General features: G+C 36.6%; 1 protein-coding gene across 1 annotated transcript in view; it reads right to left on the bottom strand.

Moving 5' to 3' along the window:
* The window catches only part of ZFHX4 (zinc finger homeobox 4), a 182,095-nt gene that overhangs the window by 21,460 nt on the left and 134,202 nt on the right, over positions 1 to 26,433 (bottom strand). The window contains 2 exon segments of the mRNA XM_090283751.1: positions 13,031 to 13,147; positions 19,928 to 19,990. Coding sequence (XP_090139877.1) covers positions 13,031 to 13,147; positions 19,928 to 19,990 — 180 coding nt within the window.

Below are 26,433 nucleotides of genomic sequence, written 5' to 3'. Positions count from 1 at the left end.
CTTTCTTTCCCTCTTGTATTTCTCTCCTTCATCCTATCTTTTGTCAACTCTTCAATTTCAATCTTTCCCTCCCTAATATCTCCTCTTCCTCCTGATTTCCTTCCCTCCTCTGTGTTCTTTCCCTCCCCCATCCTCTTGCTTTCCCATCTCCTATTCCTCTCTCTATATTCTCTCTTTCTCTCTATCTTGCTATTTTATATCATGTTTTAATCTCCCAATATTTTTTATAATATATATATATGTTTTAATTCTAATCTGGTCCCCCCTCTTCTCCCTCCCCTTCTTCTTTCGTTCTCTCTCCTACCCTTCTCTTCTCTACTTTCTCCCTCTCTTTCCTCTCTCCCTTCCTGTCTTGCTATTTTCTACTCTGTATTTTTATTCTTGAAAAATTCTTTCTCCACCAGTTTCCTACCTTCTAACAACCTCAGCTCTCTGCTTCAATTTCTGGCTGCCTGTCTGCCTTGATGTCTCTTGTGTCTATCCTCCCTTCCACGCTAAACATATAGCATATACCGATTATATAATCCTAATACTATACACTTCTACATTCTCACTACACAGTGTAATCTTCTCCTCCTTTTCAAACATACAGTGTAAATGTTAATTGCTGTCTTACATAACCTTGATCCCAATTGCCAATATTATTACTCTATCAACTTCCCGCTCAAAAATTACCCTTCCTTCATTTAAAACAACTCCTATCTGTTTCCCCTACGAAATAAGAGTTCTAATATCTCCACGAGTATATTAATACGGGCTCATTTGCAACCTATAGTGAGATCGTAGTTGGGGAGATATTGGAGGGTGTGGGTTTCTTGCCTGGGTTGCGTGATTATGTTTTAGCAGCAACTCCACAAAAGATCTCAAGACAAGGTGGGCAGAGTAACTCTCAATCAACTAACCAGAGAAAAAGATCCACCAAAGAGTAGCTGAAATACAACCAGATAGATTAAACAAATAACACCAAGGACAACACAGACGGAGATCCAAGATGGCGGAGGAGTAAGTGGAAGCTACACTAACCTCCTCCCAGGACCAGCCAGTGCTGACTCAGCCCCAGTACAGCAGACAGACCATTCCCCTCCAAGTGGCGTCAGATTAAGGGGAAATAAAAGCCCTGCCTACAGAAATTAAGCTGCCACAACCACGGTCCTTAAGCCTGACGGCTAATCACAGATTGAGTAGGTTAACAACTAAAGAAGACAGACAAAGGCAGTAGATCACTGGAAGTCTCCAATAGGCTGCCTAGGGCCAGTCTAGTACATGATCTGATGCTACCAAAGGCAGATCCAGGAAGTGCAGATCATTCTAAGAAGCACCAACAAACAATAGGAATCACAAAAATGGGGAGACAGAGAAACAACCCCCCATCAAAAGGAAAGGTAGAATCCCCAGAGAGAGTGCTAAATGAAATAGAGGGGAGCAAAATATCACATACGGAATTCAAAACATGGATTATGGAGAAGCTGAATGAGCTCAGCAGAAACTACAAAGAACTCCAGGGAAACTACAAGTAACTACAGAAAAACTACAAGGAACTCACAGAGAATTACACAAGCATGAAAAAGGACATAGAAGCTATTAATAAGAGCCAGGAGGAAATGAAGAATATGACCTCTGAATTGAAGAACACAGTAGAAGGAATTAAAAGCAGGCTAGAGGAAGCAGAAGATCGGATCAGAGAGCTGGAGGACAACGTACACAAAAACTCCCAGACAATGCAACAAAATGAAAAAAGACTGAAAAGGACTGAAGAGGTCCTAAGACAGCTGCAGGACAACATGAAACGTAATAATATCCGTATCATAGGAATTCCAGAAGTAGAAGAAGAAGAGCAAGAGATAGAAAACCTCTTTGAAAAACGAATGACAGAAAACTTCCCTCACATGAGGAGAGAAAGAGTCACGCAAGTTCAGGGAGCACAGAGGGTCCCAATGAAGATGAACCTTAACAGGCCCACCTCAAGACACATCATAATGAAAATGGCAACGTTCAAAGACAAAGAGAGAATCCTAAAAGCAGCAAGAGAGAAACAACTAATAACATGCAAGGGAGCTCCAATAAGGCTATCATCAGATTTCTCAGCAGAAACACTACAAGCCAGAAGGGAATGGCAAAAAATATTCCAAGCAATGAAAAACAAAGGCCTACAACCTAGAATACTATACCCAGCAAAGCTCTCATTCAAAATGGAGGGTGAAATAAGGAGCTTCCAAGACAAAAGAAGGTTAAAAGAATACATCTCCACTAAACCAGCATTGCAAGAGATGCTAAAGGGTCTGCTTTAAGAAGATAAAGAAACAGAGAGAGACAGAGAAGAACACCAGTACAAAGGGGAAAAATCACAATGAATAAGTACTTATCGGTAATAACCTTAAATGTAAATGGATTAAACGCTCCAATTAAAAGACATAGGGTAGCTGAATGGATTAGAAAGAATGACCCACATATATGCTGTCTACAAGAGACCCATCTTAGAACAAAAGATCTACACAGACTGAAAGTGAAGGGATGGAAAAAGGTATTTCAAGCAAATGGACATGAAAAAAAAGCCAGGGTAGCAATACTTATATCAGACAAAACAGATTTCACAGCAAAGTCCATAAAAAGAGACAAAGAAGGGCATTTCATAATACTTAAGGGAAAAATTCATCAAGAAGATATAACCCTTATGAATATATATGCACCCAACTTAGGAGCACCCAAATATATAAGGAAAATTTTGAAAGACTCCAAGAAAGATATAGACAGCAACACACTCATCGTAGGGGACTTTAACACTCCATTGTCAACAATGGACAGATCTCCGAAGCAAATAAACACCAAAGATATTGAGGCACTGAACAACACTCTAGATCAAATGGACTTAGTCGATATATATAGAAGTTTTCACTCCAAAGAAGCAAAATATATATTCTTCTCAAGTGCACATGGAACATTTTCAAAGATAAACCACATGGTAGGACACAAAACAAGTCTCAATAAATTCAAGAAAATTAAAATGATATCAAGCATCTTCTCAGATCACAATGCCTTAAAATTGGAAATCAACCTCAAGGAAAAAACTCAAAAACATTCAAACTCATGAAGAATGAATAACATGCTATTACATAATGAATGGGTTAACAATGACATCAAGGAAGAAATAAAAAAGTTTCTGGAAACTAATGATACTGAACACACAACAACCCAAAACCTATGGTATACAGTGAAAGCAGTCCTGAGAGGAAAGTTCATAGCAATACATGGCTACCTAGAAAAGCTAGAAGAATCTCTAATAAAAAATTTAACCCTACGGCTACAAGAACTAGAGGAAGAACAACAAGCAAAACCCAGATCAAGTAGAAGGAAGGAAATCATCAAGATCAGAGCACAATTAAATGACATAGAAACTAAACTAACAATTCAAAAGATCAACAAATTAGGAGCTGGTTCTTTGAAAAGATAAACAAAATTGACAAGCTTTTAACCAGGCTCATCAAGAAAAAAAGAAAGAGAACCCAAATAAATAAAATCAGAAACGAAAGAGGAGAAATCACAACTGATACCACAGAAATACAAAGGAATGTAAGAAATTATTACAAACAACTGTATGGCAAGAAATTTGACAACCTAGAGGAAATGGACAAATTCCTGGAAACCTATAGTCTTCCCAAACTGAATCAAGAAGAAGCAGAAAGTCTGAATAAACCAATAACAGCTAGTGAAATTGAAGAAGTAATAAAAAAACTCCTGGCACACAAAAGCCCAGGACCGGATGGCTTCACAAGTGAATTCTACAAAACATTTAGGAAAGAACTAACTGCTATCCTCCTCAGACTATTCCAAAAGATACAAGAAGAGGGAAGACTCCCAAACTCGTTCTATGAAGCCAGTATAACCCTAATTCCAAAACCAGGTCAAGACACAACAAAGAAAGAAAACTACAGGCCAATATCGCTGATGAACGTAGATGCTAAAATCCTCAACAAAATATTGGCAAACCAGATCCAGCAATACATTAGAAAGATCACACACCACGATCAAGTAGGATTCATCCCAGGAATGCAAGGATGGGTTAATATTCGCAAATCAATAAACGTAATACAACACATAAACAAAATGAAAGACAAAAACCACATGATCATATCAATAGATGCAGAAAAAGCATTTGATAAAGTACAACACCCATTTATGATAAAAACTCTCAGAAAAATGGGAATAGAGGGAGCATACCTCAACATAATAAAGGCCATATATGAGAAACCTGAAGCCAACATCATACTCAATGGGAAAAAACTGAGAGCGTTCCCCCTGAGATCAGGAACAAGACAAGGATGTCCGCTCTCTCCACTCCTATTCAACATAGTCTTGGAAGTTCTAGCCACAGCAATCAGACAAGAAAGAGAAATAAAAGGCATCCAAATTGGGAAAGAGGAAGTAAAACTGTCATTATTTGCAGATGACATGATAGTGTACATAGAAAACCCTATAGACTCCACAAAGAAACTACTTAACTTAATAAGTGAATTCGGCAAAATAGCAGGATACAAAGTCAATATCAAGAAATCGAAGGCATTTTTATATACCAACAATAAAAACTCAGAGATAGAAACTGAAAGAAAAATTCCATTTACCAAAGCAACAAGAAAAATAAAATACCTAGGATTAAACTTAACCAAGGAGGTAAAAGACCTGTACTCAGAAAACTACATAACACTGAAGAAAGAAATTAAAGAAGATACAAATAAATGGAAGCATATACCATGCTCATGGATGGGAAGAATCAACATCATTAAAATGTCCATACTACCCAAAGCAATTTATAGATTCAATGCAATCCCTATTAAAATACCAGCAACATATTTCACAGACCTAGAATAAATACTTCGAAAATTTATATGGAACCAAAAAAGAGCCCGAATAGCCACAGCAATTTTGAGGAAGAACACAGTAGGAGGAATCACAATACCTGATATCAAACTATACTACAAGGCCACGGTAATCAAAACAGTCTGGTACTGGCATAGAAACAGACCTATAGATCAATGGAACAGAATAGAGAGCCCAGAAATAAACCCAGGTTCATATGGTCAACTAATATTTGACAAAGGGGGAAAGAATATCAAATGGAGTGAAAAGAGCCTCTTCAACAATTGGTGTTGGGAGAACTGGACAGGGACATGCAAAAAAATGAAACTAGACTACCAACTTACACCATACACCAGAATAAACTCAAAATGGATCAAAGACTTAAATGTAAGCCGTGATACCATAAAAGCCCTAGAGGAAAAAATAGGCAGGAAAATTTCAGATATCCCACGTAGCAACATTTTCACTGATATATCTCCTAAGGCAAGGAAAATAAAGGAAAGAATAAACAAGTGGGACTACATCAAACTAAAAAGTTTCTGCTCAGCTAAAGAAAACATCAGCAAGATGAAAAGGAAACCAACCATATGGGAAAATATATTCGCCAATGACATCTCAGACAAGGGATTGATCTCCAAAATATATAAAGAACTCATACGACTCAACACCAAGAAGACAGACAACCCAATTAAGAAATGGGCAAAGGACCTGAACAAACACTTCTCCAAAGAAGACATACAGAGGGCCCATAGACATATGAAAGTATGCTCAACATCACTAGCCATCAGAGAGATGCAAATAAAAACCACAATGAGATACCACCTCACACCAGTCAGAATGGCCATCATCAACAAATCAACAAACAACTTGTGCTGGATAGGATGCAGAGAAATGGGAACCCTGGTGCATTGCTGTTGGGAATACAGACTGGTGCGGCCACTATGGAAAACAGTTTGGAATTTCCTCAAAAAACTAAAAATGGAACTGCCTTTTGAACCAGCAATTCCATTGCTAGGATTATATTCGAAAAGTCCTGAAACACCAATTCAAAGAACATATGCACTCCAATGTTCACAGCAGAACTATTTACAATAGCCAAGTGCTGGAAACAACCTAAATGGCCATCTGTAGATGAGTGGACCAAAAAACTGCGGTACATTTACACAATGGAGTTCTATGTAGCAGAAAGAAAGGAGGAACTTGTACCATTTGCAACAACATGGATGGAACTAGCGAAAATTATGCTTAGCGAAATAAGCCAGACAACAAAAGAAAAATACCTTATGCTGTCACCTATTACAGGAAACTAATGAACAACACAAGCAAATGAGCAAAATGGAAACAGAGGTATGTAAACAAGAAGTAGACTAACAGTAACAATGGGGGAGGTGGGAGGGAGAGAAGGGGGTAAGAAGGGGAAGAGTCAAGTCAAAAAACATGTATAAATGACCCACGGACATGGGCAACTGAGTAGGGACTGAATGTGGGGGAAGGGAGGGGCAGGGTGCAGGGAAGCAAGAGGGGGAAATAAGTGAGACAACCGTAATGGGAAAACAAACAAAAAAATTTTTTTAGTGGGGGAAAAATGAAAATATGAAAAATGGAAATGTCAGTTCAGTGAATATTAGGACAAAGATTTTCCTTCATGTTGTCTATTTTTCTCCCTTATCCCTCTAGAGTTTGGCATTCTAAACAAGTAATGACATAAGTTTCTTTGCATAGAACTAATAAGACCAGTTGTTAATAGAGGTCCCTTTTTGTTTCTTTTTTTTTTTTTTGACCAAGTCTTTGCCTGAAATGTCAAGCCTAAAGGAAATATACTTGGGCTCAGGTTGTTACCAAAAAGCCCTGAGGAACTGGGAATGACTTTCAAAGGTAATAAAAGCCCACGAGGTAAAAGGCCTGGTACCATGGTTGGTTGTGCGGTCCACAGCAATCTTTCCAGGGAAGGAACAAAGGTTGTTTTCCTGAACGATGGCTAGAAGGGACCTTGAGGCACAATGAAAAGCCAGAAAGACTTGGAAAGGACAGGTGTATACAGGCAAGGATGAATGCCAGATATGTGGCTCAGCTTCTGTGCCCTGAAGAACAGACTGAGGGTCACCCCAAATATTCCTTGGGTAAGTTCCAACAAAGCAGAACTAAAGATCATAAGTGATCATTTGCTGCTCTTATTATGTTTATGCAAATGAACAGGATAAATTAAAAATGGACTTAATGTAGTCTCTTTAAAGAAAAGGAGGGTAATCTTAGGGAGAAAAATCATTATTCAAGGAAAATCACAATGATCAGTAGTAGACTATAAAATAGGGCAACTAACCATCTTAAAAGTTTCTTCTCATTTAAAATATGGTTTCACTTGAAAATTAAACCATGTCTGTGATATCATCGAAGATATTCAAGTTGCAGGCAAGTAAAATGTCAAGTGCCTTGCAACTGGATGTCTTCCCAATAAGACAGTCTTACAGATTTAGAGACTTGTTTGTAGGTTATGTTAGAGAAATTAACATGTGTTTTCTGTTTTCAAAGGACATAAGCCTATGATCGCATTACCTGAGTGATTGTCTGTATGCATAAGCCTCGCTTAATCCTCTCTGCAGCGCTGCCTCCTGAGACTCAACGGTTTGGCTGAACTAAATGGCTGGGTTGGTGAAGAATGGGGTGGTCTGTGGGCTTCACTTTAAAATGGGTTTCTCTTTTCTATCCCAATGGCTTGGACAGAAAGGACCCAGAGGTTTGAGAGGGGGGAAACCTAAACTATTTCCCTCAGCCCAAACTAAGTATAATGGGCAAAAGGGTTTTGGACAGGTGAGATGTGCCTAGCACACCTTCCTCCAAAGAAGCCCTTTTTTTCTTTTCTTTCTCCTAATATGGAACATTGAAAAATTAATCCCTGCCCTTTGTCATCTAGTAGTTATGGATTGAATGATGTCTTTTAACCCTTTTCACCAAATCTGTTGCCCCCAGAACACAACAAGGATGCCAGCCTGTTAAACCAAGCATGCCGTTGACCGGAGACAGCCAACTGACCTGGAGTCTGCACGATCCTTCCCCATGTGGGAAGGCCACCCTCCCCTCCACACTCCCACTATTATTAGGGATTTCTGGACCCAAGGGTAGGTAGGACGACGACCATGTCCAGCTTGAAGCAGCTAGAGGAGCTTGAGACCTTCACCCATTGTCCTTTACAAGATTACAAAGGGTCTTAATATCTGAGAGGGAGGGAGGGAGAGTTATTTTTTACGAACCAGGGGTATGTACCTGGGGGGGTATTGCTGGGGGAGGGAGATGCTGGGTGGAGGGGAGTAAAGGAGATAAAATTGGAACTATTGTAACAATATAATCAATAAAATACATTAAAAAAATAAAGTGTTAAAAATAAACATTCAAGAAAATAATATGATAAACAGTGTTTTCAAATAAAATTTATTGCTTAAGGTGTCATATCAAGTTGTATAAAATGATTGTCATTTACACGAGGAAATATCTATCAATCGCTTTCTCCTTTAAGACTGGAAGAATTTTTTTAAGTTCCCCATTAATGAGTAAGAATATGCTCCTTTGAGCAAGTAATACTGTCATATTCCCTTATCATTATTTTGTGTAAATGGTAGAATCATTATGAGCTTGCCCAGTTCACTATGCTATCAAAGACTGTCACACACTAGTTAAAGAGAATTTCCATGACTCTTGTTGCTTGCAGGCTCTATGGGACATCAGAGATAGAATAAACCTTCCAAAAACTTTAAAATCTATTAAATGTGTAGCTATGGACTTACTATCATAAGTATATATATATTCTAATATTGGTATTATACATGATCAAAAAACTTATTTATTTCAAGCTGTGAGACATTTTACTAAAACTATACATTAGTGTACATATTTGGTATACTTAATCTATGTTATTTGTATGCTTATTAATATTTATTAACAATGTAGTTGCTCCTGAATTTAGTGACATTCATGCTGCATCCAAAAAAAAAAAAAAAAGAATGAGTTAAGTTTTAGGGTCATTTCATAGCCATTGCAATAACTGTTGGCTATAGTATTCCACCCAATATATGTGTCAACTTCAATATTTTTTGCCTAATTAACTTAGTTAGTTAAATGATGATCTTAATGCAAACTAGGAGCTATGTAAAAATTATTTTATTTTACATAAAGAAGTTAGAAATAAAGGCTAGAGCCCCCTAGCTGTAGCTAGGCAGCTGGAAATGCATGCCATTGATAAGAGGAAGCAGAGAATGCTGAGTTGTAATAACACATGACAAAAACAGACTCTTGAGGATAAGGCAAAATGATGGAAATCAAATTTTATGCAAATGTGCCTTTTCTACTTTTCAAAGGGGTGCACTCTCAGGTTCTATGGCCTTCTTGGTAAATTACAAGGACTCAACTTCAAGGTCTTTTTCTAAATTGTCTTATTCTAGAAATATTTTATATTAAATAAGGGCCACTCAATTTTAGAACAAAATTAAGTTTTATGATTACTGATATTTTATATCTGTAACTTTATTTTAAATAAACCCCGTTTGATACCCTGGACAAAATTCTGAAGTAATATCATAATTCATTTTGTGTTATTAAGGACATTACAAAACTCTCAAAACACAATGTTCTTTAACACATTTAAACTAAAAAAAAATGAAGTCTAATTACAAATAAATACTGCCAAATAGATGAGCCAATGATTATTTGTCAATTATGAAGTTATTTAACTTGCAAGAGATTGTGATATAAAAATGACATAATTCATTTCAATTCAGATGCTGCCTACTTAATAATTTTCAATCACTAAAATACAGAAGGTTGTGAAATAGTTTATACTCATAACAAGTGAGGAAAATCCAATAACACATATATACTGAAAGCAAATCTTGAAAAAACAACAAAACAAAATACTGAGGTATCATTTGAATATTATTGTGAATTAATGTATTGGATAACATTTGAATACTATATCACTTGAATACAACAGAAGATGTTATTCAATGCCAAATAATCCTAAATTATAACTACCAGTACAGTATTCTATCTAATGAGGCTGGAACGAAAGGATAATTTTAATTGCAATAATGAAGGTTAATTTCCATCTTTCCTTATGTTTACTCCCTCATTAAAAAGTAGTCTTCTTAGCCATGGCAGATACATATTACATTTTCAATGCAAATGTATTAATCTGGATAAATTCTATACAATTCTTGTACTTCACAGAGCTGTAATTTGGATTATAATTAATCTAAAGTGGCACTAGATTGAAATGACAATATAAATGAGGCATTAGGAAGCTTTTCTATTATGAATGAATATTCAACAAATATAACTTGTATATTGCCAAGTCTCATTTTGAAAGCTCCAGTCCTAGAGATTAATGTCTGCAACTCTGCATAACAGCTTACACAAACACAGTCTTTCTAACATCCTTCCTGTTTAAAAATTCTGTTAAAGTGGGGTCACACTGTTTCTCATCTAACACATTAAGACAATGATTAATTAATAAGTTTTCTCATTTTTTTGACATTTATAACTAACATTAAGAAAAAAACAATATATATGTAAGTGGTTATTCAATCTTTAGAAATATTTACAAGGGAAAAAAATCCATGTAATAATTTTTTTACTTAACATGATTCAATTTAAAAGCTGAAAACTTTGTTAAAGGTTCATGTTAGTTGTCAACAGCAAGAATTGTCTTGAAGTCTGGGAGGTTTCAAGGCTAAATATTTACACCTCAGTAATTGCTTTTAGTTGGTTTTAAAGTCCATTTTTATCCCTTTAGATATACCTGGGGAGGCATTTCTGTAGGGATAAAATTTTGTTTTAAGTTACCATTATGAAATGTTCTGTATCCTCTCCTATGCTTGAGTCCTGTCTAGACAGTACAATTAGGGACAATAACTCATCAGGCCATTAGGGAGTGATGAGCCCATTATTTAGGTAGAGAAGTGAACATTACTGGTGGAGACAGGGCACCTGCATCTGCGGTGTGGTCCAGATAAGACTCTTCCCTCAAAGGTAAGATTAGAGCCATTTCCAAGAGATTCCCAGAATCCATCCTTTACAGGATGTTAGATATTTAAAACTAAGCATAATGTCATATACCTGAGTACTACATGAGCATGCATTGAACACTAATGTGCTGTGTGTTTCACACATTCTTCAGAAGACTGAGAGGGGTTTCTTCCACAATCCCCTTTGGTATCACTGAGAAAGACACCACTAAATGCAGGCAGAACCCTGCCCTTTCAGCAATAAGTAGTCAAGCAGCTAGCCTTGATGAGATCCATCCTAGAGAGCAAGTAAACTGACTACCTTGTGATTTCCAACTCTTTTCAAGTGAGGTTTAGATGGTGCTACCCTTGACCTCAACTGATTGCTATGTATTTCAAATTCCTTGTCAGTAACCTCAGGAGCAGCATACTAATATACAGTTATGGCATCTTTTTTTTACATTGCTTTAGGCTTAATACCAACCTCGCATCCTCTTTGTTTAAGTCAAATTAGAATCATATGGTAGCCACTATATCCTTGACACCAATTGAAGTGGCGTTTTCTCACTGGAGTCCTGAGAGCAATTTAGCACTGAACAGTGTGGTGTAGAAGCAGGGAAGTCCTTTGAATACTTTTGAAGAGAATGCAAAACTAAGATATGCAAAGACAATTACAGATGAGGGACAATTCAGGTTTAAATGAACTTGCATGTAAAAATGGTATTTTTTGCACAACCAAATGTCTTCATAGTGAAAATGAGCTTCTCTATATGAGGCTGTCACTAGAATTCAAGGAAAAAATAGATGACTACCTGAAACTAATAGGCTTGAACCCGTTTCAGCAGTTCTTCTGCTTCAATGAGTCCAACATAATAAAACTAGGTATAGTGTGCAGTGAAAGTACCCAATATAACATTTATTCATTGCAACCACAGATTTCCATCTCATACATACAAAGCATTGATGAAGTCATATATTTGCCAAATCAAATACAGAAAAAGCCTTAGGTGTCTACACCAGATGCTGGCCTAGGGTTTGTTTGTGCACAAGTAAATGTCATGATATGAAAGTTTGTTTTCTTTTTTTTTTTTTTACACATTACTGAGTTTCATTATTATTTGTTATAATTTTATATTGATTTCGTAGAGTTTTCCAGGTATATAAAATTTCATCTGCAAGTCATTGCTTTCTTTTCAATATATACTTCTTTCTTTCTTTCCTTTCATTGACTGATAGTTTCATAGGAACACCAAATAATGATAACAAAGGTGGACTTTCTTACGTGAATGGTGAAGTTTTTCAGGTGCTTTTATTGACATCTCTTGAAATAGACATACTTTACTCTCTTTTAGCCTATTAATATGGTGTGGAGTATTAATAGATTTTCTGATATTGAGTCATTTTTGAGGCAAATGGATTTCAATGAAGCCAATTTAAAGGGCACATACCAGTATCATATCTTAACAAATGAAAAGGAGCTGTTTTAAGAACATTATCAGGATGAGGCAGGAATGGCATCCTCATGAAAGTTTGTTTTCAAAGACCGTAGCTTTCATTAATGGGATTTGTCTATCCCAGAAGATCAAAATTATCCAGGACCTAATCCCTTTTCAATGATATTTCCTCTTTCTTAGGCTGAATCACCTGTAAACTTTTTCACTGGATTTTGTTTGAAATGCCTCAAATAGATGTCCATAAAAAGGGTGAATTCCTGACTCTAAGTTAAAAAAAAAAAGTGAGGAAAAATAACATTTATTTTTAGGGTTATGTTGTTGAGTGGGGGTGCCTATGACTGGATGAAAAAATTCAAGTGATATCTAATCCTGTGCTTATGAAAAATTAATATGCCATCAGAGGAATCACATGTATAGCTAAGATTAATGAAAAGTGCTTAAAAACTTACAAGCACACAAACTGATTTGATTAAAAAATAATTTTGCTGGTCATCCTGTAATATTCTTCAACTTATCCACATCTATTCTGTCAGATGGTTATGATTAAAAATAGTTCAATGGGAGGCTACTGATAGAAGTCACATGCAAAATGCACATGCAATGAATAGTGGTGGAAATGTTAGACAGTTTAAAATTAATAAAAGCTTTTAATAAGCACAGGGGTGGGTAAACGAAGGGCTCATTCACGGAGTTGGGGTTGGGGAGGAAAGGTGAAAGATTCCAGTATCTTACCAGTGTCTTTACTGGACGTTTTGCCTTCACTAGGGTCTCTCTCATTTGTGTCTTTCTCATCCTCCTCAGCCACTGCTGCAGGTTTAATGGGTCCTTCTGCCTCCTCACTTGGTTCTTCTGTTCAGAAAGGCAGACCAGTCAAATAACTACATGACCATTTAAAAACTTGGTCACTTATGAATCATCTGCAGACATTCATTCTCAAAAAAACCCATAAATTTATTGACAAGTCTATATTAGAATGTGCTGATGGTACCAATGCAAATTTTTATCTCAATCAACTTCTTTTATATCCATTGAGAACATGGGCCTGTACTAAATTAAAATAAAATACATAATTTCAAGTGCAGTTGAAGGTAGGAAAGCTTGGAAAATGGGTGCAAGGCAGTCCTGTCATTTCAATAGAAGTTTCTAAGCCACATGGACCCCCTATTCCCTGGAGTTGGATAGATGGCAGAACAAACCAAATTCAATAAAAATCTCCATGAAATAATGTGATAACAATGGGTTAAATATAAGACAGGTGTTACTCCCTCCTTCAGTCTCCAGACCCCAGAGGAATTCTTTGGAATTTGTCCGGGTAAGATCTCAAAAGTTACATTGGGATTTGTTTTTCTATAGGGGGAGCTATACAAGGCATGGGACATAACAAGGTCTATTTCTTCTATGACAACCACATCACCCCACACCTCATTCACGGGTTCACACCAGCTAGATTACATGGAAATCCTCATAGTAACTCAACCCTATTTAATTATTCTGTAAATCTTAGCTATGCCACTGCTGGTGGATTAATCTGTTTATGCAGTTAGCCTCTGTGCTGGGTCTGTGCAGCACTAATCCGTGAAAGGCCCACTGTTCTCTTTCATCCTGTGATCATTTGTCTCTCACTGTGCTGATGTCACATTTTAATGAATTTTTAGCAATCTGAGTAATGCCAGATAACCAGACTTGCAACTCCCCACAGCATGGCATGCTGTTTTCACAGCCGCACAAAAAATAAAAATCATATTCTCCTGTTCAGGTAGGAATTACATAAATTAGAAGAAGGTAAAGTGGGATTTGAAGCACCAGGCTGCTCAGTTTCATTAAATGTTTAATGACCATATAAATTAACCCTGGAAAGGCAAAAGGTCATTGACACATATGCATACACTTGTCTATTTGCTTTTGATAAGCAGAGCTTTTATTCAGAGAACATGAAACAATTAACCCTTCAATAACCACACAAAACACTGCTATGGACATTTTAAGTGTCAAGCATTAACTGAAAATTACACACTGCATAAAATTTTCATTGCAAATGCTATAGTGATTGAAAGGGGGAATAGTGGCTCTCTCCACACCCCATGTTTTATTAATAATGTTCTGACAGCAGAATGAAATATCCACTGTCATATGCAGCAGCTGAGCGTGCACACACACAAAATGCGATTTAGTGTCTCATTGGCCTGCCCGCTCTGCTACTGTGAGAGCAAGACACAGCACAGGGGACAGTTCTGGGCTCAACGGAGGCAGTTCCCAAAAGCTAAGAAAACAGGACACTTAATACATTCAAAATAAGAGTTTGCTTCCACTGTGAGTCCTCAAAGGCACCACACAAATCTGTTTGTTCTATATTTACACTTTGCTGCTGACAAAAACCGTTAGGGCAGGGGGCGGTCCTTGTGGAGGGTGTTGGTAACCTGAGGGTTTGGGGGAAGTGACCCTTTCAGGCAAACACATGCAGAAACTGTACTTTAGGAAGAGAGAATGGCCACTTCTTAGGATACTAGCCTGCTCTCACTGGCAGTGATAATTATCAATCAAACCCAGGTTCCCTCATCCCACTCAGGATCAGGATGAGTGGGGACAGTGGCTAGCTTGGTTTAGGAGGCAGGGAGGCTGAGATCATGACCGGATGGCGCCATGTCTCTGCCAAGTCCACACATGTGACGTGACATCCAATGGCAGGCCACTACCTGTGAGAGCCCATAGCAATTACTTTTCTGCTCATCCTGGGGAAGGAGGCAAGGCTTCTTCGAGTAGATTTACTGAACCTTTCCCCCAGGGCTGGAAAATGAAGTGTCACCGGGATACCAGTGTCCTTATCTTGAGGGGACATAAAATTGTAAGGGCTATCACAACTCACATTAATAAAATATGGGGTGTCAGGAGGAGAAAATGAAAACTATGAAGGTACTCCAAGAAAACTACAGTATAATCTAGGTCTCATCAGATGGTTTTTTGCAGGGTCTCCGATTCATTTTCTAGTATGTGTTTTAAGGGCGAGAGAAATTCCCCGACATGTTCCTCTATACATCACTCTGGTGCCTGACCTCAGCCTGACCCTGGCAACAGTTTGAGAAATCTGAATGTGAACAAAGCCTCTGTGTCAGCAGCACGGAGAGACTCTGCCATCAACTTAATCGCAAACAGCAGTTCTGAGGCCGTAACATTGCCCGGCTCCTCCAAGCCACAATTCAGAGCCTCTGGAGGTGGATTTGTCTGCACAGCCTCAGCTTCTGGGATTCCTCCCCTCACCCACCTCTTTTCTGGTTCTTCTTTTGAAATAGGCAGGCAATTAGCTCTAATGCTCAAGCAATTCAGACTTGTTTTGTGGTTTCGAAGGTGAGAGCTGTTTATTACAGGTAAGTGCTTGGGAGCCATATAACGTTGCAAATTTTTAATGATGCAAAAAAAATAATCAATGGGTAACATATCCTCCATAAAGTTTCATACATGTCCATAAAAAAAGCTCACTTTTAAAGACAGTTTTTGAAATAAAGTTGACATTCATTTTATGAATAGAGTCAAAAGTATTAATGTGGAAAAACCACTCTCTCTAGTAAAATTGTACAACGGACTTGGGGTTATGGGAGCAGTGGCTATGTTCTAATGTTCAAGTAAAATGCCATAAAGTATAAGATGCTTTGTAGGAAACAAACAAACAAAAATATATATATACATCTATATGACAGTAAAAGTGTTAAAGGGGTGCTTCAGCATTAAAGGGAATTACATAAATTCCATTACACAAAATTCCAAAATAAAGATAGTAAATTATATAAAATTCCAAAACAAAGATGGTAATGCAATTTTCATCTTCGTCAATAAGTTTCTTCACTAATATAGTACATGTAATAAAAGTATTGGGCCCTGGCTGGTTTAGCTCAGTGGATTGAGCGTCGGCCTGCGAGCTAAGTGTCGCTGGTTCGATCTTCCAGTCAGGGCACATCAGAGAAGGAAAACTCTGACTCCAAAAAACCTCCGCTGCCTTGCGGCATACCTCTTCAGGGGAAAGGCTAAGGGAGTAAACCCCGACAGAAAATCCGGAGCCGGAGTCCCTAAGGCGGTTTGACGTTGTAGTCAACACCGGCAACTCCTGCGGCGCACCTGAAGCCAAGCTGTATTGACTCCGTCTTTCCCTTGGACCCTTCAGCTGCGAAGAGAGGGGGGGTCTGCTGCATGGGCAACAGCAGACCCTCCATATTACCCTGCCCAGGCTCTGTAGCTTCAGCGTCATCGCACTTGATTCAACATGGGAGGAGACAGATACCATGTCACTCCCGAGTCGGACTGCACAACCATTTTCGGCGATGCAGATAGACTCTTAAGAAGCTACACCATCGTCTCTCGAGACGGACGGCTGCCGACGGAATAAAAGTATTATGACATTTCATAATACTGTTGTATTCACAGTATAAGTATCTTTATCTTTGCCTCATGGAATATAAAAATACAATAGTTATTCATATGTTAAACTTTATAATATAAATATACTTAAGCTTAAAATGTGCATTGGGTCCAGTAGAATTTGCCAGTTTTCAAAATAATGATAGTACATTTTTTATTTTTTAAACTTTTGGAATAATACTGTAGTCTACAGTACAATTAATTTCCCCTAGCATTTTTTATCATGGCTAAAATAATGATCTCATAAGTTATTTTGTACATACACATAAACTATATTTAAAATAAAAGTTTTGAATGACTAGCTTAGAGTATTTTCATTTGAATAATAAAAGTAATTAGAAAAGCACTATTAATTTATTCTAAAAATCATAATATACATTTAAAGCATATCCATCCCAGCGATATACCTCTGATCAAAGCTCCAGTCAATTGTGCTTGATTCTCATGACTTTATTATACAATGGGTTTGGGAACCTTCTCTTCTGAGTCTTCTTAAAACAAAAAATCAAAAACAAACAAACAAAAAAACCCTTGCACACATTTTAGCCCATGGAGTGATTATGTAAAAAGGAAGCAGAGGACAGTAATTTAAAAATCTTTAGTTTTAGATACTGAGCATCTCTTCAAAACACCTGGCTTATAAGAAATTTTTTCTGGATTGTTGCACCGTCTCCCTATCCAGTTCTACCACCAACCTCCAAATCTATCCTCTATATGATCTGCTTAAATCTACTTAAAATATTTTAGTGACTCACTACAAGAAGAAAATTCAATCTTCTGTACATGGTAAGAATACCTCTAAGACACCTGGTCCTTGCCCACCACTCCAGTCTCATTTTTCTTTACTTCCCACCTGGCACTTAATGTTCCAAAACAAAAACAAAAACAAAATAAAAACTTTAAATCATCAGAATCATCTGAAAGACTTGTAAGAAATCAGATTGCTAGGCTCCACCCCTGGAGTTTCTGATTCAGAAGGTTTAGATGGAAGCCTATGCATTTACCTCTTTGTTCCCGAGTGAAGATTATGCTCCTGGTTCAATGACCACATTTCATGAACCACTGTTCTAGAAGCATGTGAATCTTATTAATGCCCCCTTCCTATACATACTATTATATTTCCCTGTCTTATCTAGGACAATGTCTTTCTACTGTATATAACTGTTTTTTCCTTCAGACCCAGTTTGGGAAATACTAGTTTCATCAGTTGTAAAAATGAAATTAATAATGCCTACATAAAAGGCTTGTTATAGGATAATGTATAAGAATCAGTCAACATGGAGCCTAATATTTCAAAATGCTAACTGTGTTATTACTAGTACTATTAATTATATTTTCTCTAAAAAGTGTTCCCTGAATCTTGAACTGGGGCTAATGTTTTCTGAATGAGATTTTCTTCTTTTTTCTGTGCATGAATCTCAAACAACTCACCTTAATATGTGGAAATGATCCATGTACTGCCTATTTTCCCTAATAGCTGCACATTTACTGAAAATAGTGACTATCTTATTTCTCATTGTGCCAGAGACCTTGGAACAGTGCCTGGAATATAGTGGGCAGGTGATACAGGTTAGTTGAAACATTAAATTGAATTTAGAAAGCAAAATTAAGAGAGGAGAAAGACATGCACACTCTATGCTATTTTTCTATTCCCCTTCAATAAAACTTAAAAGTGTGTGTTTGTTTGGTTTGGTTTGCCTGCCTTGGGAGTCTTTGCATTTCCTCTTTCTACTAAATCACATTCATTATTCAATCCTTCCAGTCTGACTTCACATCAGTTGTTCTTCTCAAAATCATCAATGATTTCCATGCTGTGAAATCCAATGTCACATCTGGGTCTGTTCAACAGATGTTATCACACCCTCCTCCTGGGGATCACACTTGATAATTTCTGTTCTAGCATCACATTACCTTTTACCTCCTTGATCATATTAACTGCAATCTGAAAATAACTTATTTATTTGTATAGAAATAGTGTCAAGAATTGTATTCAAGACTTATGCCCAGTAGTCCCTGGCACTAATGTTTTGAGTAAAATTAATGGCTCCTAGTTTTCTTACTTGGGGTGACTAGGTCTATGGCATGATGTCATCAATTGAAATGGAGAAAAGGAGAAGAAATGGTTTTGTAGAAAAGAGAAGTTCAATTTGGAACTAATTATATTTGACTTCCTTGTAGAACATCTCCATGGAAATATCTGGAAGGCATGGGAGCATCAAAATATAAAGCTTCAGAGGATTGAGGTGAAGATGGAGATTACATAATTGAAAACCATGAAGAAACATATTGCCAGGGTGTGTATCTTTATAGTTGGATTTTTTGTTTTTTTGTCATAGTCTTGATTTTCCTCTATTATTTCCAATCAGGTAGTTAATGAAGTCTTTTGATTTGTTTGAGGTGGAGAAGGCAAATTGAGATTGTGTTATTTTATCTTAAATATACTCTCTAGTTTTCTAGGGAAAAATAATATATACAATAAAAATGAGACATGCATAGGCAAAGGTAAATTTTGAATGATTGTTTAAGAGGAAAATCCTGAGTTTACATTGGAGGAATGTTTTCACTTGCAAAACTTTTTTTTTTTAAGTGTTTCAACAACCCATTATGAATGTGAAGGACTTTTTTATAATCATTTTTTGTTCTATATAATACATTATTATTCTAATGTATAAATCTGGGAACTGGGATCATGTTTATATAGCAGAAATAAATGAGGTGTGTTGTAGCAACATGGGTGAGTTTCCTCTTAAATTATCTGAATATAATGCAGCTAAGAAGGCATGGCTGCCATTTCTTAATATACACAAAGCACTAGGACTAGTAAATGTGTTGACATGGCTACACAAAATCCAATCAACCTATTAATTACCAAAAATAGCTGCACCAACCAGGTTGTTTTAATTGTGTAAAAATAATATCTGGCTTACTGGCTTATACTTTGTATAAAAATGACCTCTTCACTGAAACTTCATAGTGTATAAACACAGATGTGAGAAATTATCCAGCACATGCTACTCATTCTTTAAGAAGTCATTTTACATATGCATCCAAATATACAAACATATTCATTTTTTGCTGTTAACTTATTTGTATAAGGGATGTTATCAGATCTAATTGGAGCAGTTTCAGGGATCCATTTATTATGTAAATTATGAGAGTACCAGCTGTAACACACTTAGGAATGACAGGCATGATTTTGGGGATGAAGATACCAACAATTACCTGAAGTTATTCTCAGCTCCGTCAGGTCATCCTCACAGGTCCTGGTTCCCAAAGAGGCAGTTTCTGCAGAGAACATCAGAGAAAGAGGTAATCAGCTCTGCAGTCATAGCCAATATCACAGGAACCCAAATTTGGCTTTCAATGAGATAAGCATTCAGTGGAGCTCAGGGGAGCCTCTAGCACACCTTACAACCTAGTAGGCAGTGGAGCAAGATGAATCCAGACAGGGGTGACCTTAGATCGAATTCTCAGTGATCAGCAGCACACAACAAACACAACAATATAGATTAAATATGGAAGCAGGAAAGGCTCATTCTTATTTTTACCTCTTTGATATTTGGCTATGCCTACTTTATAGGGCTGTGTGTTACAATGACAATGGAAAATTACATCAATTATGAGCACACTCTTACTTCTTTGTCAAAGTAGCAAAAAAGATAGTAGCTGATGTGAGCCCAAATATAAGCACTTAAGAAAACCTGAAGAATACGTCCAAGTCATCAATAAACCCACATCTTTGATCTTTTTCTGAGCTCCACAACTGAGGGCCAACAACAACCTTGTTTGCTAAACTCTACCCCAAACACAAATCATTATTTTCATCCAACTCCATGCACCCTTTGCAACCGTGTTGTATGGAAATCTAGGAAAAAAAACAACTAGACCTCAAAAATCACCTTCAACACCTCATTCTTTCTCCTCACTGAGTCATCACATGCTCTTGGTTCCATTTTACAAGGTCCCCTGTCGTGTGTGTTTCTCTATCCTCTGTCATCCTCATTCCTGACAATTTCATAGCCTCCATAGCCATTTTCCTGCCTCGAATTCCTTGTCTTTCCAATTTAATCTCTCATACTATCTCAATAGCTATCTTTCAAGAATAGAGAATTGCGTGAGTACAAATCATGGCTCTGTCTCTTTCTAGGTGTGGGACCTTAGATACATTACTTTTTTAAGGCTCAATTTCCTCACTTGTAAAATGCAGCTATAATTGTAGAAATAATCAACAATTGCAAAAGAAAAATAATACAAATGTGTTATGGTCTTCCAAATGAGAAAAGGCCAACTTTTATTGAGAGATTGAAAAAAGTAGTCACACCATTCTTACCCTGACAAAGAGACCCATGTTTATCTAATATTTCTAGGCAATAGCATCTCTGGTTGATTCTGAAGACTTTAATTAAGAAAATAATGAACTTTGAGAATAGAAGTGCACACTAAGGCACTATTATTGCATTTACTAATTGTTTTTCCTGCTCTGTACAAACCTTTGGCCACTGGTGGTAATCTGTTTAAAAATAATATAATCATAATAAACACTCAGTGCCCTCCTACCACCAACAAACATTTGTTTCCTTGTAACTATCTCTTACATTTGACTTGAAAGGAAGAATTTCTTCTGCAAGGGTTTATAAATCCAACAGTAAATTACAAATAGATCACAGCACTGATGTCCATCCAATATGTCACTCAAGGAGCCTACCTTCTTCCTTGCAACCAATGTGTGTTTATCTCTCCATCAATGTCGTTCCTTTTATTTTTTAAATGCTTTTCTGATTTCTCATGTTAAACTCTGATTCTTCCTTTAAAACCCAAAGCAAATGTCACCTCCTCTGTGCTCTCTTAACAAGTGGCTTATAAGTATGTGACAGGAATTAGTGTCAGTTTTGTTGTGATTGAAAGAGCTTTGAATTTAGAGTCCTGAGGTCCTAGAATCATCTTGAGATTCATCTGTTTCAAGATATAGGGTGCACATATGTTTCAGCACTTAATCATGATGTATTGAGGTGAGTTTTTACATGATCCATTAATAGCTTCCCAATTAATTGTTAGTTCCTCAAAAATTTTCATCTTCATAGATTCTCATCTAAAGACAGAGTGAGACATACCAAAGTCACCTAGGACACTTTTATTCAAAATGATAATCTATACCCTATACCCTAAAACAAAAAGACACCAACTCCTGTCACATTATATGAATATGTGTGTAAAACTATTTCTTTCTCCCTTTTTCTGTCAAAAAATAAACAATTTATCAAAGAACTCTTATTGTTACACACACACATACACACACACCATCAACGAATTAAATAGACTTGTTCAGATAGATATCAGTGGTGCTTCTGTGATCTGGGCCAAATCACTGCTGTCCTTAAAGATACATGAAAATAAAAATAAAACATTGACAACTTATTAAGTTGGTATCTTTGCTAGGTACTGTAATAGCTACTCATATAAAAACTGTCATGTATTCACAATGAAATCATGAGATATTTATTAATCCTTATTTTACAAATCAGGAGACTGGGGTTCAGAGTTTAAGCTAAGTCACTCTGTCCGTAGGTCTCTAAGTGTGACCCTGGCAGAGCTTGGAACAAAACCCAGGTGGCCTGGCATAAAAGTCTGTGAAATTTTGGATGTGTCCAGTTGGAATAACACAATATTTAGGAGCCTATAAAGGTTTTCTATCATTGTGAAGGCCAGAAACCAAATGGAAAACAAAACAAAGCAACTGTTCACTAGTCCTGTGAAAATTCTGATATTTCATAAAATATTTACATTATTTGAATACAAAATATAAACAAATAATAGTATGGTACCATATGGAAATTATTTTATTTGAGAGTAATTTAAGAAAATGTATAAAATGTCAAAACCAGAAATTATTTAACCTCATAAATTAGATCACGTGGCACCTGGAGTCTGCTCCAATGAGAGTGACTTGTGCAAGTAATTTCATAAATGCATGTCATTCAGTATGTCACTGGATTTTTTTTTTAGATCCTTACCAGTGTTGCTCCTTTTATACATGATAACGTATTTTAATAAAGGAGCTTTAGCTTATCAAACAAACTGGTTAACCTACACTTTTCTGTCAATGTGAAATGAATTGTGTAAAACCTAGCAATGACACATAGCATCTTTCAATATTTAACTCTCATAATTGCTCTGTAATAACAAATCTGACTGCTGTTAACATGGTCTGTCCCTTTGGTGGGTAATTTAATTAGATTACTAATTTGTGTTCTCTAACACCTGACCTTTCTGGTTTAATACTATTAAAAATAATACCACTAACAATTTATCCAGTATTCTACTTTATTCCGTCAATTTGTTCATGATCACAAATTTGAAAATGGTACCAAATTACTCTATATTTGTTAACATAATGTGAGTTGCATCTTTCTGTGGAATAGCATATCGATCACCATGATCACCACCATCAACAGCGTTCTAGAGTGCTCGCTCTGTGCAGATATGACTGATACCCTTCATGTGCATTAGGCCACCCCAAGCAACTGGGAGAGCCATGATCTGAACTCAGAAAACTTTATTTCAGGGATAACTCTCTTACCCACAATGACATACGGAGCCATACATTTAAAATTCTAAAAGTCACTTTCCTCTTAATTCCACTATTATTCCTCATGTTAATTTTTCTCATTTGGCCTGAACTTTGCTAACACCTTATGCCCTTAGCCTAATTCAAATGGTTCTATCTCCCAAGACAATGCTTAAAACCCAAAACTTGGGAGTTCTTCTTCCCTCTAATTGATGAGAATGGAAGTTCTCAGAGCTCTCTCTCATTTCCTTGCACTGCAACATTCCCCATAAACTACCCATCTCATTTCTTCTTCTTACCTTTTCCTTCCCTTATGTGAGTAGTATTTATTCTGGTAAGTAAACTGATAACTTTCAGGCATCTAGTCATAGTTCAAAAATCAAGCTCTCATCTTCCAAATCTTTTTCCCCTGCTAAATGGAATAATATTTTAAAATCTATAATCATTACAAATCTGATGGTAAGGGAAAGATCTGGAATTTTATTAAACAGTATAAATACATAAACAGAATTCTAAGTTTAAGGTTGTTTGTTGTGTTTTGGTAATAAATGTAATCTAATCTGCACCCAGTGATTGCAACAGCCATGTGCTCTTTATATTCTTATCAGCAAAATTTGGGAAGCATTTGGCTCAAGCTCAGTAGAAAATGGAATTTTTACAAAAGTGAGTGAATATTTAACCTGCCAAGTATTGTACTACGACAGTATTTGCCTATAAAAGTTCCATGTCTCACGCCCTAACAGTGATTTGTTAATGCATTAAATAATAAGGTGTATAACTATTTTTAGCAAAATGTTGAGCACATAAAATGAAACATATACAGCCAAACAGAATAAATATTAAGCCAACTAGCCTAAAGTGATAAAGAGAAAGAAAAACATTTTCTGTATCCTGTATCCCAGGTAACATTCTTAGTTCCACTCCACTTTGATCCATCTAAAAAAATGATCCCAATTCCTACTTTTTAATTGGAGAATGAGACTAAATTCTAAAAGAGCTCACAAGTTTCAACAATGCTTTTGGGTCCTCCTCATCTCCCTTTTGGTGCCCCTTTACCTCTAACAGAGCTTTGTGACTCATTGTAAAAGGATGTTTTTTAGATTTTGTGAATACAAAAGAATAGATATTTGCAGCTCCCTCAATTTCAAAATAATGAGAGAAAATTTGTTGGAAACCTGTTAGGTGCTAAATATGTAATAGTTATTTCATTACTCAATCCTTGAGTAAATCTATAACAGAAAAATCATTGCTTTTATGGAAGAGATGAGATATCAAAGGTCAATGATTTTTTCAAAGGCACAGAGCAGCAGAGGTAGGATTTGGACTACCTCCAAAACTCTGTACTCACCACTGAACAATGCTGCCTCCAGGCAGGCCCCAGGACTCCTGGGCCAGGAAGTCTAAAAACTTTGTACTTCCTACCTCCTAAAAAAAAAACCAGCTCAAACTCATTCAAAGCAGATCCATCATAACAAGATCAATATTTAGAAGAACACATTAAATTCAACATGTATTATCATCTTGGTAATTTATATTTTAACAAAGACCTCTGAATTGGCTTATGCTATGCAAAAGCAAAGCCTGTTTTCAGATGAGGCAAATTTACAATTAAAAATGGTTTCAAGTGGTCCTCTCCATCCTTTTCCTATGAGGATACAAAGAATGCTCTTCTAAAAAGTTGAGCAACTCTGCATGCTACCAAATGGTTTTGAGTAACCAAGCAACGCCATCTTTGTGAACCTGCTGTGCCTTCTCTTAAATTATTTCTCCTAGGGAGTCAGAGACTGAAGTGCGGTGATGCTCCAATATCAATTATCTGAGTGGGGCAGGATTTGTAATTTTTTATTTTCTGGAAAAGTAAAGTTCCTTTTATCTGTCTTGTCTGGTTTTACCCAGAGGTTATTTTTTAAAGTAAGGGAAGAGTTATCTCCTGGGACCTCTAGGCCAGGAATGTCTGATCACTTCTGTCTGCTTCTTGAATCATATATGACCTCAATGTAATGGGGCCGCAGAATAATTTAATAAGTTCCTGATATCAATTAGTTTCAATAAATTACTCATCTATCTTCTTAATGTCTCATATTTTAATGTGCTCTTACAGAAATATTTTTTCTTAAGTTTACTAATTCCTAATACATTTCTCCATGTTAGATTATGCTTTATTTCTGATAGTTTTGAAACTGAAAGGGTGAACTTCTGTTATCATAACTTAGGAATAATATCATGTTCACATATATCAACTAGTTGCCCAGTTATAGAGACTTAGGTTCTTATATAATTCACAATTTCTCTCTGTATTCTCTACATGATGAATCTTGACAGTATTATGCTAAGTGACATAAATCTGATGGAAGAGGACAAGGGCCATATGATTTCACTCATATGTGGGATCTATAACAAAAAGCAGCAAACGAACAAACACAAATGAAAAAACAAACTCATAGACACAGACAACAAAATGTTGATCACCGAAGGGTAAAGTGGGTGGGGGGGAGGGGGTGAAGAGGGTACATGGGGTCAAATATACAGAGACAGAAGGAAACTAGACTTTGGGTGGTGAGCATACAAAACAGTACACAGATGTGATATTATAAAGTTGTACCCCAGAAATTTTTATATTATCATTAACCAATATTACCTCAATAAACTTAATTTTTTAATGTCTAAAACAATTTTCATTCTTTAGCATGTTGTGTTGGCTTTTCTATTCTGCTCATCAACACAGGAAGCACCTCTGTCCACACAAAGTTCCCTCCCCACCCAACAATAGTTCTTGTACAGGTGAGCACTGGCTCTTTATTTTACCCTTTGCTTTCTATCTCATAGCCAGTTTTTAATCCATGAAAACCTCTACCTTCTCCTCCATGGTTTGTGAATAGCCTCATTTAGCTCAAACTTCTTTTAAAGTTATATTTTTAATAAGAGGAAAATAATGTTTATCTAGTAGTGCATCCTTTTCACTATTACTTTAACTCTTTCAAAGACTTCTTACAAGGGTATCATATACCCTCAGGGCAGTTGCCTTTCTTTGTCTCCATGTTATTTGGTTTCTGGAAGGATCTATACCTGCTTTTACAGTTTCACTGGAAAGACCTCTGCAATGATAGGTACCTCCCCTAGGACAGCATTTTTTGTTTTTCATTTACTGAAACAATTAGAGTTG

This window comes from Furipterus horrens, unplaced genomic scaffold (assembly GCF_987537825.1).
Source record: "Furipterus horrens unplaced genomic scaffold, mFurHor1.1.pri manual_scaffold_7, whole genome shotgun sequence".
In the NCBI taxonomy this organism is placed as follows: domain Eukaryota; kingdom Metazoa; phylum Chordata; class Mammalia; order Chiroptera; family Furipteridae; genus Furipterus; species Furipterus horrens.
The sequence above is the reverse complement of the archived record's forward strand: the minus strand, read 5'-3'. Positions and strand labels throughout refer to the sequence as shown.